This window comes from Bufo gargarizans, chromosome 7, assembly GCF_014858855.1.
Source record: "Bufo gargarizans isolate SCDJY-AF-19 chromosome 7, ASM1485885v1, whole genome shotgun sequence".
Taxonomy (NCBI): Eukaryota; Metazoa; Chordata; class Amphibia; order Anura; family Bufonidae; genus Bufo; species Bufo gargarizans.
The window spans coordinates 87258229-87275130 of record NC_058086.1 but is presented as its reverse complement, the minus strand read 5'-3'; the positions used below and the strand labels follow the sequence as shown (position 1 = coordinate 87275130).

At 44.3% G+C, this 16902-nt stretch overlaps 1 protein-coding gene across 1 annotated transcript in view; it reads right to left on the bottom strand.

Annotated features, from left to right (window-relative positions):
• Positions 1-16902, bottom strand: part of GUCY2C (guanylate cyclase 2C) — a 576500-nt gene that overhangs the window by 304039 nt on the left and 255559 nt on the right. Inside the window, exon 13 of the mRNA XM_044302403.1 lies at positions 12061-12123. Within this exon, the coding sequence (XP_044158338.1) occupies positions 12061-12123 (63 nt within the window). The remainder of the gene's footprint in view (positions 1-12060; positions 12124-16902) is intronic.

Here is a 16902-nt window from a genome sequence, read left to right as displayed (position 1 = left end):
AGTATTTTAAGCTTGTGACAAATGCAGCATAGGCACCAGATGTAGGGTATTGCAAAAAATGTGTGTTTTTTCAAACCCAGAATATAACAGCACTATCTACCTCTTGTATTTCAGATTGATAAATGCAGCAAAGGACCTAGGTGTAAGATATTGCAAAAAATGGGTGTTTTTTTTAAACATAGAATATAATTGCAGTATTTCAAGCATGTATTTCACAGTGACAAGTGCAGCAAAGGCACCAGATGTAGGTTATTGCAAAAAAATTGTGTTTTTTTAAAACCAGAATATAATTTCAGTATTTCAAGCTTGTATTTTACTTGCAGCAAAGGCCACAAATTTAGTATCTTGCCCAAAATGGGTGTTTTATTTGTAACAGACTATAACAGCACTATCTAACGCTTGTATTTAAGTGACAAAAACAGCAAAGGCGGCAAATTTATTAACTAGCCCAAAATAGTTTTTTTTAAGACAGAATATAACAGCAGTATCTAACGCTTCTATTTCTCTGTGACAAATGCAGAGGCCGCAAATGTATTATCTTGCCCAAAATGGGTGTATTTTTAATACCAGAATATAACAGCACTATCTAACGCTTGTATTTCACTGTGACAAATGCAGCAAGGGCCCCACATGTAGGGCATTGCCAAAAATGGGTGTTTAAAAAAAAATCTGAATATAATTTCAGTATTTCAAGCTTGTACTTTACTGTGACAAATGCAGCAAAGGCACCAGATGTAGGGTATTGCAAAAAATGGCTGGTTTAAAAAAAAATATCAGAATTTAATTTCAGTATTTCAAGCTTGTGACAAAATGCAGCAAAGGCACCAGATGTAGGATATTGCAAAAAATGGGTGTTTTTTAAACCCAGAATATAACAGCACTATCTACCTCTTGTATTTCACAATGACAAATGCAGCAAAGGCACCAGAAGTAGGATATTGCAAAAAATTGGTGTTTTTTAAACCCAGAATATAACAGCACTATGTACCTCTTGTTTTTCACAATGACAAATGCAGCAAAGGCCCCAGATGTAGGGTATTGCCAAAATATATATTTTTTTTTAATTCAGAATATTATTGCAGTATTTCAAGCTTGTATTTCACAGTGACAAATAAAGCAAATACCCCAGATGTAAAGTATTGCCAAAAATGTGTGTTTTTTAAACCCAGAATACTATTGCAGTATTTCAAGCTTTTATTTTATTTCACTGTGACAAAGGTAGCTAAGGCCCCAGATTTAGGTTTTTGCAGAAAATGGATGTTTTTTTTTTAAACCCAGAATATAATTGCAGTGTTTCAATCTTGTGACAAATGCAGCAAAGGCACCAAATGTAGGGTATTGCAAAAAATGTATGTTTTTTTTTTAAACCCAGAATATAACAGCACCATCTAACTCTTGTATTTCACAGTTACAAACGTAGCAAAGGCCCCATATGTAGGGTTTTTGCCAAAAATGGGTGTTTTTTTAATAACAGAATATTATTGCAGTAGTTCAAGCTTGTATTTCACAGTGACAAATGCAGCAAAGGACCCAAATAAAGGGTATTGCAAAAAATGGGTGCATTTTTAAATTTAGAATATTATTCCTTAATTCAAGCTTGTATTTCACAGTAACAAATGCAGCAAAGGACCCAGATGTAGGGTATTGAAAAATATTGGTATTTTTATAAACCCAGAATATTATTGCAGCATTTCAAGCTTGTATTTCACATTGACAAATGCAGCAAAGGCCCCAGATGCAGGGTATTGCCAAGAACGGGTGTTTTTTTTAAAACCCAGATTATTATTGCAGTATTTTAAGCTTGGATTTCACTTTTACAAATGCAGCGAAGGACCCAGATGAAGGGTCTTATTAAAATTGGGTGGTTTTTTAAAACCCTATATATAATTTCAGTATTTCAAGTTTGTACTTAACTGTCACAAATGCACATATTCTGTGCTGGTGCACTGAACTTGCATAAAATGGCTGCCGACGCACACCTAACTAACAGACGGATAAAAGTTATTTTTCTGTGTCACTGGGCTCAGGGCAGGGTAAAAAAAATTATACACTGAACCCACAAAACAAAACCGCTGTAGATCGCTGAGTTAACAAGCACTTCTGATAAAAGATTCTTTCCTATTCTCTCCCTCACAGCAGCAGCATCCTATTCCTACACTAATAAGAGCAGAGTGACGTGCAGCGATACGTGACTTCAGCTTATATAGAGGCTGGGTCAGATGCTGCACTGGCCAATCACAGCCATGCCATTAGTAGGCATGGCTGTGATGGCTTCTAAGGGCACACGAGTTAAACGCCTGTTGATTGGCTGCTCTGCAGCCTTTCAAAAAGCACCAATCAATCGCCGGACACCGAACCCAAACTTTTACTAAAAAGTTCTGGTTCGGGTACGGGGTCCAAAAATCCTAAAGTTTAGTACGAACACGAACTTTACAGTTCGGGTGTGCTCAACCCTAATCGTGAGACCAAGATGACACCTGACAATCATTCAACAGTACCTTCCCATTGCGAGGCTTTTGTTTCAATACATTTTATTGAGGTGAGGAAATCACCCTTGCATGCTTTTACTTAAATACCCTACTTTCATGATATAATATTACTGTAGCGAGAATTTTTTAAGTTTTCCATAAATTTCACCCAAAAGCGAAATATTCCTAACTTTTTGTGAGTAGTTTAATTCTAGAAAGAGTTGAACAGATTCATAGAAAAATAACATTTTGCTGATTGGCACATTTTAAAGCATCACTGTCATTTATTTCTTTAAATATATAATTGTGTAGGGACTTTAGCAAGAACAGGGAACGTTGAGTAGTTGTGAACTTGCCGCTAGGGATGAGCGAACCAGAACTGTATAGTTCGGGTTCGTACCGAATTTTGGGGTGTCCATGACACGGACCCGAACCCGGACATTTTCGTAAAAGTCCGGGTTCGGGTTCGGTGTTCGTCGCTTTCTTGGCGCTTTTTGAAAGGCTGCAAAGCAGCCAATCAACAAGCGTCATACTATTTGCCCCAAGAGGCCGTCACAGCCATGCCTACTATTGGCATGGCTGTGAATGGCCAGAGCACCATGTGACCCAGCCTCTATTTAAGCTGGAGTCACATAGCGCCGCCCGTCACTCTGCTCTGATTAGCGTAGGGAGAGGTTGCAGCTGCGACAGTAGGGCGAGATTAGGCTGATTAACTCCTCCAAAAGACTCCATCCATTGATCGATCTGCAGCTGTGGATGATTGAACTGCTGCTATTGAATTGCTCACTGTTTTAAGGCTGCCCAGAGCGTTTTTCAGTCACTTTTTTCTGGGGTGATCGGCGGCCATTTTGTGTCTTGTGTTGCGCCAGCACAAGCTGCCACCAAGTGCATTTAACCCTCAATGGTGTGGTTGTTTTTTGGCTAAAGCCTACATCAGGGTGAAGCTGTCACACCAAGTGCATTTAACCAGCAATAGTCTGTTTATTTTTTGGCCATATACTACATCAAGGGCAAGCTGCGCCTGTCATCAAGTGCATTTAACCCTCAATGGTGTGGTTGTTTTTTGGCTAAAGACTACATCAGGGTGAAGCTGTCACACCAAGTGCATTTAACCAGCAATAGTCTGTTTATTTTTTGGCCATATACTACATCAGGGGCAAGCTGTCACCAAGTGCATTTAACCCTCAATGGTGTGGTTGTTTTTTGGCTAAATCCTACATCGGGGTGAAGCTGTCACACCAAGTGCATTTAACCAGCAATAGTCTGTTTATTTTTTGGCCATATACTACATCAGGGGCAAGCTGCGCTTGTCACCAAGTGCATTTAACCCTCAATGGTGTGGTTGTTTTTTGGCTAAAGCCTACATCAGGGTCAAGCTGTCACACCAAGTGCATTTAACCAGCAATAGTCTGTTTATTTTTTGGCCATATACTACATCAGGGGCAAGCTGTCACCAAGTGCATTTAACCCTCAATGGTGTGGTTGTTTTTTGGCTAAATCCTACATCAGGGTGAAGCTGTCACACCAAGTCCATTTAACCAGCAATAGTCTGTTTATTTTTTGGCCATATACTATATCAGGGGCAAGCTGCGCCTGTCACCAAGTGCATTTAACCCTCAGTAGTGTGGTTGGTCAAGCTGTCACACCAAGTGCATTTAACCAGCAATAGTCTGTTTATTTTTTGGCCATATACTACATCAGGGGCAAGCTGCGCCTGTCACCAAGTGCATTTAACCCTCAGTAGTGTGGTTGGTCAAGCTGTCACACCAAGTGCATTTAACCAGCAATAGTCTGTTTATTTTTTGGCCATATACTACATCAGGGGCAAGCTGCGCCTGTCACCAAGTGCATTTAACCCTCAGTAGTGTGGTTGGTCAAGCTGTCACACCAAGTGCATTTAACCATCAATAGTGTGGTTATTTTTTGGCCATATCCCAGTGTAATTCTGTCAGTAAACGTATACCTGTCACCCAGCGCCTAAATACTAGGCCTCAAGTTTATATCCAGCTAAATCTGTCGTTACTGCTGTACTGTTGTGGCTGGGCAAGTTATTTAGTGTCCGTCAAAGCACATTTTTTGTTCTGGGTTGAAATACAATTCCCAATTTAGCAATTTCCTAATTTAGTGGTTTCTGCTGTATCAGAGCTATTTTAAATACATCACTAAAAGGGTATATCAGATTCAAGGTGCACATAGGGTCATTCTGAATAACTTCACACACACGCTACTGTGCATTTCCAAGTCTAATTCTGTCAGTAAACCTATACCTGTCACCCAGCGCCTAAATACTAGGCCTCAAATTTATATCCCGCTAAATCTGTCGTTACTGCTGTACTGTTGTGGCTGGACAAGTTATTTAGTGTCCGTCAAAGCACATTTTTTGTTCTGGGTTGAAATACAATTCCCAATTTAGCAATTTCCTAATTTAGTGGTTTCTGCTGTATCAGGCCTACTTTAAATACATCCCTAAAAGGGTATATCAGAATCAAGGTGCTGATAGGGTCATTCTCAATAACTTCACACACACGCTACTGTGCATATCCCAGTCTAATTCTGTCCGTAAAACGTATACCTGTCACCCAGCGCCTAAATACTAGGCCTCAAATTTATATTCAGCTAAATCTGTCGTTACTGCTGTACTGTTGTGGCTGGGCAAGTTATTTAGTGTCCGTCAAAGCACATTTTTTGTTCTGGGTTGAAATACAATTCCCAATTTAGCAATTTCCTAATTTAGTGGTTTCTGCTGTATCAGGCCTACTTTAAATACATCCCTAAAAGGGTATATCAGAATCAAGGTGCTGATAGGGTCATTCTCAATAACTGCACACACACGCTACTGTGCATATCCCAGTCTAATTCTGTCAGTAAAACGTATATCTGTCACCTAGCACCTAAATACTAGGCCTCAAATTCATAGTCAGCTAAATCTGTGGTTACTGCTGTGCTTGTATTAGTGTAATACGGTACCTAAATAGATAGCCAGATAGTGTTAGGTGTCTGTAAAAAAAGGCCTGAATTTGAATTCAATACATTGGGCCAAATAATATTATTGTTGTTGTGGTGAACGATAACAATGAGGAAAACATCTAGTAAGGGACGCGGACGTGGACATGGTCGTGGTGGTGTTAGTGGACCCTCTGGTGCTTGGAGAGGACGTGGCCGTTCTGCCACATCCACACGTCCTAGTGTACCAACTACCTCAGGTCCCAGTAGCCGCCAGAATTTACAGCGATATATGGTGGGGCCCAATGCCGTTCTAAGGATGGTAAGGCCTGAGCAGGTACAGGCATTAGTCAATTGGGTGGCCGACAGTGGATCCAGCACGTTCACATTATCTCCCACCCAGTCTTCTGCAGAAAGCGCACAGATGGCGCCTGAAAACCAACCCCATCAGTCTGTCACATCACCCCCATGCATATCAGGGAAACTGTCTGAGCCTCAAGTTATGCAGCAGTCTCTTATGTTGTTTAAAGACTCTGCTGGCAGGGTTTCCCAAGGGCATCCACCTAGCCCTTCCCCAGCGGTGGAAGACATAGAATGCACTGACGCACAATTACTTATGTTTCCTGATGATGAAGACATGGGAATACCACCTCAGCAAGTCTCTGATGATGACGAAACACAGGTGCCAACTGCTGCGTCTTTCTGCAGTGTGCAGACTGAACAGGAGGTCAAGGAACAAGACCCCACATGGAGGTCAAGGTCCTAGACCCCACATGGAATGAAGGTCGTGCCACTGACTTTCACAGTTCGGAGGAAGAGGCAGTGGTGAGACCGTGCCAACAGCGTAGCAAAAGAGGGAGCAGTGGGCAAAAGCAGAACACCCGCCGCCAAGAGACTCCGCCTGCTTCAAGGCAGCTTCAAGGAGTTCCCTGGGATGGCACTTCTTCAAACAATGTGCTGACGACAAGACCTGAGTGGTTTTCACGCTGTGCCATCAGAGCCTGAAGCGAGGCATTAACGATCTGAGCCGTAGCACAACCTGCATGACCAGGCACCTGCATGCAAAGCATGAACTGCAGTGGAGTAAACACCTTAAAAACAAGGAACTCACTCTGGCTCCCCCTGCTACCTCTTCTGCTGCTGCCGCCTTGGCCTCTTCTGCTGCTGCCGCCTCTGCCTCTTCTGCTGCTGCCGCCTCGGCCTCTTCTGCTGCTGCCGCCTCGGCCTCTTCTGCTGCTGCCACCTCGGCCTCTTCCTCCGCCTCTGGAGGAAGGTTGGCACCTGCCGCCCAGCAAACAGGGGATGTACCACCAACAACACCACCACCTCCGTCACCAAGCATCTCAACCATGTCACACGGCAGCGTTCAGCTCTCCATCTCACAAACATTTGAGAGAAAGCGTAAATTCCCACCTAGCCACCCTCGATCCCTGGCCCTGAATGCCAGCATTCTAAACTACTGGCCTATGAAATGCTGTCATTTAGGCTGGTGGACACAGACAGCTTCAAACAGCTCATGTCGCTTTCCTGTCCCACAGTATGTTGTTCCCAGCCGCCACTACTTCTCCAAGAGAGCCGTGCCTTCCCTGCACAACCAAGTATCCCATAAAATCAAGTGTGCACTGCGCAACGCCATCTGTAGCAAGGTCCACCTAACCACAGATACGTGGACCAGTAAGCACGGCCAGGGACGCTATATCTCCCTAACTGCACACTGGGTAAATGTAGTGGCAGCTGGGCCCCAGGCGGAGAGCTGTTTGGCGCACGTCCTTCCGCCGCCAAGGATCGCAGGGCAACATTCTTTGCCTCCTGTTGCCACCTCCTCCTTCTCGGCTTCATCCTCCTCTTCTTCCACCTGCTCATCCAGTCAGCCACACACCTTCACCACCAACTTCAGCACAGCCCGGGGTAAACGTCAGCAGGCCATTCTGAAACTCATATGTTTGGGGGACAGGCCCCACACCGCACAGGAGTTGTGGCGTGGTATAGAACAACAGACCGACGAGTGGTTGCTGCCGGTGAGCCTCAAGCCCGGCCTGGTGGTGTGCGATAATGGGCGAAATCTCGTTGCAGCTCTGGGACTAGCCGGTTTGACGCACATCCCTTGCCTGGCGCATGTGCTGAATTTGGTGGTGCAGAAGTTCATTCACAACTACCCCGACATGTCAGAGCTGCTGCATAAAGTGTGGGCCGTCTGTTTGCGCTTCCGGCGTTCACATCCTGCCGCTGCTCGCCTGTCTGCGCTACAGCGTAACTTCGGCCTTCCCGCTCACCGCCTCATATGCGACGTGCCCACCAGGTGGAACTCCACCTTGCACATGCTGGACAGACTGTGCGAGCAGCAGCAGGCCATAGTGGAGTTTTAGCTGCAGCACGCACGGGTCAGTCGCACTGCGGAACAGCACCACTTCACCACCAATGACTGGGCCTCCATGCGAGACCTGTGTGCCCTGTTGCGCTGTTTCGAGTACTCCACCAACATGGCCAGTGGCGATGACGCCGTTATCAGCGTTACAATACCACTTCTATGTCTCCTTGAGAAAACACTTAGGGCGATGATGGAAGAGGAGGTGGCCCAGGAGGAGGAGGAGGAGGAAGAGGGGTCATTTTTAGCACTTTCAGGCCAGTCTCTTCGAAGTGACTCAGAGGGAGGTTTTTTGCAACAGCAGAGGCCAGGTACAAATGTGGCCAGCCAGGGCCCACTACTGGAGGACGAGGATGAGGAGGAGGTGGAGGAGGATGAGGATGAAGCATGGTCACAGCGGGGTGGCACCCAACGCAGCTCGGGCCCATCACTGGTGCGTGGCTGGGGGGAAAGGCAGGACGATGACGATACGCCTCCCACAGAGGACAACTTGTCCTTACCCCTGGCAGCCTGGCACACATGAGCGACTACATGCTGCAGTGCCTGCGCAACGACAGCAGAGTTGCCCACATTTTAACGTGTGCGGACTACTGGGTTGCCACCATGCTGGATCCACACTACAAAGACAATGTGCCCACCTTACTTCCTGCACTGGAGCGTGATAGGAAGATGCGTGAGTACAAGCGCACGTTGGTAGACGCGCTACTGAGAGCATTCCCAAATGTCACAGGGGAACAAGTGGAAGCCCAAGGCCAAGGCAGAGGAGGAGCAAGAGGTCGCCAAGGCAGCTGTGTCATGGCCAGCTCCTCTGAGGGCAGGGTTAGCATGGCAGAGATGTGGAAAAGTTTTGTCAACACGCCACAGCTAACTGCACCACCACCTGATATGCAACGTGTTAGCAGGAGGCAACATTTCACTAACATGGTGGAACAGTACGTGTGCATACCCCTGCACGTACTGACTGATGGTTCGGCCCCATTCAACTTCTGGGTCTCTAAATTGTCCACGTGGCCAGAGCTAGCCTTTTATGCCTTGGAGGTGCTGGCCTGCCCGGCGGCCAGCGTTTTGTCTGAACGTGTATTCAGCACGGCAGGTGGGTCATTACAGACAAACAAAGCCGCCTGTCTACAGCCAATGTGGACAAGCTGACGTTCATAAAAATGAACCAGGCATGGATCCCACCGGACCTGTCCGTCCCTTGTCCAGATTAGACATTAACTACCTCCCCTTTACCATACATTATTGTACTCCAGGGCACTTCCTCATTCAATACTATTTTTATTTTCATTTTACCATTATATTGCGAGGCTACCCAAAGTTGAATGAACCTCTCCTCTGTCTGGGTGCCGGGGCCTAAATATATGCCAAAGGACTGTTCCAATGTTGGGTGACGTGAAGCCTGATTCTCTGCTATGACATGCAGACTAATTCTCTGCTGACATGAAGCCAGATTCTCTGTTACGGGACCTCTCTCCTCTGCCTGGGTGCTGGGCCTAAATATCTGACAATGGACTGTTGCAGTGGTGGCTGACATGAAGCCTGATTCTCTGCTATGACATGCAGACTAATTCTCTGCTGACATGAAGACAGATTCTCTGTTACGGGACCTCTCTCCTCTGCCTGTGTGCTGGGCCTAAATATATGCCAATGGACTGTTGCAGTGGTGGCTTACGTGAAGCCTGATTCTCTGCTATGACATGCAGACTGATTCTCTGCTGACATGAAGCCAGATCCTCTGTTACGGGACCTCTCTCCTCTGCCTGTGTGCTGGGCCTAAATATATGCCAATGGACTGTTGCAGTGGTGGCTGACGTGAAGCCTGATTCTCTGCTATGACATGCAGACTGATTCTCTGCTGACATGAAGCCAGATCCTCTGTTATAGGACCTCTCTCCTCTGCCTGTGTGCTGGGCCTAAATATATGCCAATGGACTGTTCCAATGTTGGGTGACGTGAAGCCTGATTCTCTGCTATGACATGCAGACTAATTCTCTGCTGACATGAAGCCAGATTCTCTGTTACGGGACCTCTCTCCTCTGCCTGTGTGCTGGGCCTAAATATATGCCAATGGACTGTTGCAGTGGTGACTGACGTGAAGCCTGATTCTCTGCAATGACATGCAGACTGATTCTCTGCTGACATGAAGCCAGATCCTCTGTTACGGGACCTCTCTCCTCTGCCTGTGTGCTGGGCCTAAATATATGCCAATGGACTGTTGCAGTGGTGGCTGACGTGAAGCCTGATTCTCTGCTATGACATGCAGTCTGATTCTCTGCTGACATGAAGCCAGATCCTCTGTTACGGGACCTCTCTCCTCTGCCTGTGTGCTGGGCCTAAATATATGCCAATGGACTGTTGCAGTGGTGACTGACGTGAAGCCTGATTCTCTGCAATGACATGCAGACTGATTCTCTGCTGACATGAAGCCAGATCCTCTGTTACGGGACCTCTCTCCTCTGCCTGTGTGCTGGGCCTAAATATATGCCAATGGACTGTTGCAGTGGTGGCTGACGTGAAGCCTGATTCTCTGCTATGACATGCAGACTGATTCTCTGCTGACATGAAGCCAGATCCTCTGTTACGGGACCTCTCTCCTCTGCCTGTGACCTGGGCCTAAATATATGCCAATGGACTGTTGCAGTGGTGGCTGACGTGAAGCCTGATTCTCTGCTATGACATGCAGACTGATTCTCTGCTGACATGAAGCCAGATCCTCTGTTACGGGACCTCTCTCCTCTGCCTGTGTGCTGGGCCTAAATATATGCCAATGGACTGTTGCAGTGGTGACTGACGTGAAGCCTGATTCTCTGCTATGACATGCAGACTGATTCTCTGCTGACATGAAGCCAGATCCTCTGTTACGGGACCTCTCTCCTCTGCCTGTGAGCTGGGCCTAAATATATGCCAATGGACTGTTGCAGTGGTGGCTGACGTGAAGCCTGATTCTCTGCTATGACATGCAGACTGATTCTCTGCTGACATGAAGCCAGATCCTCTGTTACGGGACCTCTCTCCTCTGCCTGTGTGCTGGGCCTAAATATATGCCAATGGACTGTTGCAGTGGTGACTGACGTGAAGCCTGATTCTCTGCAATGACATGCAGACTGATTCTCTGCTGACATGAAGCCAGATTCTCTGTTACGGGACCTCTCTCCTCTGCCTGGGTGCTGGGCCTAAATATATGCCAATGGACTGTTGCAGTGGTGGCTGACGTGAAGCCTGATTCTCTGCTATGGGACCTATCTCCAATTGATATTGGTTAATTTTTATTTATTTTATTTTTATTTTTATTCATTTCCCTATCCACAGTTGTTTGCATGGGATTTACCTACATGTTGCTGCCTTTTGCAGCCTTCTAGCCCTTTCCTGGGCTGTTTTAAAGCCTTTTTAGTGCCGAAAGGTTCGGGTCCCCATTGACTTCAATGGGGTTCGAGTTCGGGACGAAGTTCGGATCGGGTTCGGACCCCGAACCCGAACATTTCCGGGAAGTTCGGCCGAACTTCTCGAACCCGAACATCCAGGTGTCCGCTCAACTCTACTTGCCGCCTAGGGCGTGCACTGCAAGTAGGCAGGGAAAACGGGCGTGGTTCCAGTCAGGATTCGCTGTCTGTGTATACCTGCCTACTGCGGCTCCAACAGCTTTTGCAGGTCAGTGGAACAAAACAGATATCTAGACCAGTAAGGGAGCTGGTGTAGATTTCCACTATAATCTAGACCAGTTTCCTGGGGCGAATTATAATACATTTGGCAAATTGCCTCTCACCACTCACTCAGCAGAGTTAACCCCCCCCTCCCAAAAAATATTAAAATTAAAAAATCACACATAAAAAATTGCACAACAGCAGCATATGTCACAGTTTACAACTTTTTGGAGGCACTGCCCCCTTCAATATCATTGTCCCTACACGTAAAATAAAATGTAAAAGCTTACACTTTAAATGTTGCTATACTTTGCAATGTCTGACACAACTTTAAAGCAAAAATGCATGAAAGAAAGGCATCAAAATGCAAAATGTGAACTAAGCATTAAAGGGACTCCATCCAGCTGTTACTGGTGAATGCATATTTATAGTGAAACTACTATCTCCAATAAAAATACTTTAGGGTAAATGAATTCCTTAATTAAAACTAAATTATGCTTATTAAGACAAGCTGGATCTCCATAAGATGAGCCTCTCTTTGTAGCTTCTCTGGTAGAGGGCTTTGGTACATCTACATCTCCCAAATAGGGAAAGCGGTTGACTAAACAAAGATTTTAAAAGATTTTCCGTTCACATTTTGTACCTTTTTGTCATATTTTCCCCGTCTGAGTCTCGGTATTGATTCACGGCGTTTATCTTCATCAATCTAAAAAAAAAAAAAATTACATCAAATCATAATTTCTAATAGCATTGACTATCTTCTTCTATATTGGTATTAAACTTAAAGGGAACCTGTTATGTGGATATTTGATTATAATCTAACTAATTATATACAATCATTAACTACTAAAAAGTACCTTAGATGTATTCACTTACTGGTGTGACAGATGGTTACCTCATAATATACACACAAAGATGTCACATGCCGCATGCTAATGAGCTGATTTGAGTCCATACGTCAGTTGGGCCACTCCCCTGCCCAACTGACGTATCCGCTACTGTCAGTCCCTTCGGGATCCATGCCTCAGGAGCTCATAAATATTCATGACTCATCATTATCAGCTGGAGCTTTTCAATACAAGATGTTGGCAGATTGACTGGGTCAATTAAAGAAAGTGACCCAGCATTTTGCTAAGAGAATCAGTCACTTATTAATGGTGCCCTTAGTTAGGACACCATAAAACTGGTGACAGGTTTCCTTTAAAGGTTTTGTACACATCAGGGACCAATATTCATGATTGAATTTTAAATTTTTTTCAATTGGTCTTTATTAAAAAATATTCAACTATTCTGTCAATGTTACTGTGAACAGGTAAGAAAGTTGAAGATAAAATGATCTGCAAAAGGCATATAGTTAAAGACATAAAGTTAAAGATATGCACAGTAGTTTTAGTCCAGCTGATTCTCAGTATATTTGCTGGGTTGCAGCCGGATCTGCATCGTTCAGATGGCCATCATGTAGTTTCTGGAAATGCCTGATCCAGATAGACCTGGCAGGCTGTTCCCTGTCGGAATAGCCTGCCGGATCTCACTAACACTAATGTGGAACTAGCCTAATACAATTAACTTAATAACTAGCTCAAAAACACTTATTTAAGCCACATTTTTATGAGTAAGATAAGGATTGAGCTATAATGAGTGTTTAGAAGAAAAGTAATAATCAGCTAACTTTTCTGATGTAAAATAGTAAAAATACAGAGCTTACTACTAGAGTTGAGCGAACCCGAACTGTAAAGTTTGGGTTCGTACCGAACTTTTGTATTTTCGGCACCCGGACCCGAACCCAAACATTTACGTAAAAGTTCGGGTTCGGCACTAGAGATGTTGCGAACATAACGCGAACGCGAATTTCTACAAATGTTCGCGAATGGGCGAACCGCCATAGACTTCTATAGACAGGCAAATTTTAAAACCCACAGGGACTCTTTCTGGCCACAATAGTGATGGAAAAGTTGATTCAAGGGGACTAACACCTGGACTGTGGCATGCCGGAGGGGGATCCATGGCAAAACTCCCATGGAAAATTACATAGTTGACGCAGAGTTGGATTTTAATCCATAAAGGGCATAAATCACCTAACAATCCAATATTTTTTTTAACAACGTGGTTTAAAACATCCAGTGTGTGTATATGATCAGGTATGATGTTGTATCGATCAGGTAGTGTAAGGGTTACGCCCCGCTTCACAGACATTGACAGACCAAACTCCCCTTTTAATGCACCGCAAACAACCGCAAACTCCCCATTTGTACAAGGTTGGATACCAAGCTAGCCATGTCCCGTTGATGTCATTTAAGGTTTCTTCCTCCACCCAGCCACGTACAACACCAAGGGTCCCGGAAAGGTGAATTGAATTGATTTTTCGAACGTGGAGATGGTTAAAAAAACGCTGGCTCACTCCCCTTTGTTTGAATCCACGGTCACTGCGTCTGTGCCGTGCAATTTACTGTCCCACCCGATATAAGTGCTATTTTCTATAGTTCTCTCTTCTCATCAGTTTAATCCCTGTTACGTCCCCAATCTGGGGTCTATTTATTAAATGGATTTTTCAAACGGGGAGATGGTTAAAAAATTGCTGGCTCCCTCCCCTTTGTTTGAATCCGCGGTCACTGCGTCTGGGCCGTGCAATTTACTGTCACACCCGATATGAGTGGAATTTTCTGTAGTACTATTCTCATCAGTTTAATCCCTGTTAAGTCCCATATCAGGGTGGGATTGCCTTTTGTGAAAAAAAATTTAGGCCGGGTACCTTCGACTGCCTTCACAGTGACAGACCAAACTCTGACACACCAAACTGAATTGATTTTAGGAACCGGGAGATGGAAAAAGCAGCTTGGTCGGTCCTCTTACTACCAAGTTGGGGCACTGCGCATGCACGGAGCAATGTGCTGTGACACCCTATATGAGTGGTGTCTTAACTAGTACTATTCCTATCAGTTTAATCCCTGTTACGTCCCCTATCCGGGGACGTGTGTCGAATTGATTAACCATTGTCGAATTAACTAACTATTACGACTTCCTGGAATAATTTAGTTCTGAGCTTTGTACTTGCTTTGTATTGGAATTGATGGGGATTTTTTAAAATATCTAATATCACTCAAGATAAAGATATAACTGCAAAAATGATCCTCCCATTCAATAAAGATTACTGGATGGTGAATAACATCATACATAAACACTGGCATCTATTAAGAGATGACAAAACTTTGGGCCCTATACTTCCGGCTCATCCTCCAATTGTCTATACCCGGGCTCCCAATTTAGGACTCCAGGTAGCTCCAATGATACGAAAAAAGGTCATAGAACCAATGATAACTCCATGGTCCAACCTAAAAGGCTTTTTTAGGTGCGGCTGCTGTCACAATTGCAGACAGACACATTTCGATAGAAATCTAAAAACTATAACATCAACATCTAATAATTTCAAGTGGGAGATTAAAGAAATCCTGTCATGCAATAGTAAAGCAGTCATTTATGTTATACAATGCCCATGCCCAAAACAGTATATAGGGCGCACGAAAAGAGTGTTTAAAACTAGGATCGCAGAACATATTAATAACATAAAAAAACAGTCAGAAATACACCCTCTGTCGAAACATTTTAAATTACATCATGCAGGAGATCCTAGTAAAATGAGATTCTGTGCCATCCAATCAGTCAAACAGGACTGGAGAGGAAGTGACTTTCTGGCAAAAATGTCCAGACAAGAATCAAAGAAGATCTTTGAGTTTGGATCCCTGATGCCGCTGGGGTTGAATTCAGAGATCGAAATTTTTGGTTTCCTATAGGGGAGGTGGGTAGGACCACACGGATAGTCAGTGTCGGGCTATATAGCAACACGCTGGCTTTCCCTGCGCTCCCCCCCCCCCCCTCTCTCTACTCCGCAAATTCGCATAAGACCCATGAACCTGAGATCCATCTGCAATATTGACATCATTTCATTTTATTTTTATTTTTATTTTTAATATTAATTTTACTTGTATGTAAATTTTTATCTTATATATTTTAATATTTTGTATTATTATATATTGTATATCTGTTGCCTACTGATTATGGTATATGTATGCAAATACCCTTTTGGATTTATGAAAGGATCGGGAGAGTGCAATCTGCAAATGTTTTGCAATTGCAAAATCCGGAATCCAGACCAGATATTCTATCAAACCCAAAAAGGGGATATAAAGACATGTTCAGCCTGTCCACATTTAGCATTTCACATTTGCCTACTGAGGAAGGAACTACGGTTCCGAAACGCGTCTAGTGCAAACTAGTGTGAACTAGTGGTGCGCTATTCCTGTCTTTGCTCAAAAAAGACTTTTGCTCATTTCCATTTGGAACCCCTCTAAAAGAGTGGATACGGTACCGGCAGTGGTCTAATACCATCAAAGTGGACTGATTTAACCACCCTTCAGCAGCTCCATTGAAGGGGAATTGAATCCTATACCGGCGTAGCTCTGCTACATAGACCTCCGCTATCCCGATCGGCACAGGTGGATGACATCACCGACCAGGAAACCATCTCCAGGTCAGGTCACGTGAGACGCCGAGAAGGAAAAGCCAAGAGACTACCTCGTGGCAGGAGGTAGGAAACCAACGCCGATTCTAAAGAAAGCACAAAGTATTTCTTTGGACGCCAAGACCATGCACCGGTGACCGCAAAGTGGACACTTTCCGAACGACTTGTATGCAGATTACTGTCAAGTTAATACATAAGTATCCGAGCATTTGAAAAGCTTAAATATAACACGCTATAGACAGACACCGCGTAGCAAAATTTAGTGGTCATATTTTGGAGTACTCCTGTCATTTAGGTACAGTCATGTGAAAAAATTAGGACACCCTTTGAAAGCATGTGGTTTTTTGTAACATTTTTAATAAAAGGTTATTTCATCTCCGTTTCAACAATACAGAGAGATTAAAGTAATCCAACTAAACAAAGAAAACTGAAGAAAAGTCTTTTCAAGATCTTCTGTAAATGTCATTCTACAAAAATGCCTATTCTAACTGAGGAAAAAGATAGGACACCCTTGCCCCTAATAGCGAGTGTTACCTCCTTTGGCTGAAATAACTGCAGTGAGACGGTTCTTGTAGCCATCTACCAGTCTTCGACATCGGTCTGAGGAAATTTTACCCCACTCCTCAATGCAGAACTTTTTCAGCTGTGAGATGTTTGAGGGGTTTCTTGCACGTACAGCCCTTTTCAAGTCACCCCACAGCATCTCAATGGGATTCAAATCTGGACTTTGACTTGTTCATTCCAGGACTCTCCATTTCTTCTTTTTCAGCCAATCTTTGGTTGATTTACTAGTATGTTTTGGGTCATTGTCATGTTGCATGGTCCAGTTCCGCTTCAGCTTTAATTTTCTAACTGATGGTCTCACATGTTCTTCAAGCACCTTCTGATACACAGTAGAATTCATCGTGGATTCTATGATGGTGAGCTGACCAGGTCCTGCTGCAGCAAAGCAGCCCCAAACCATGACAC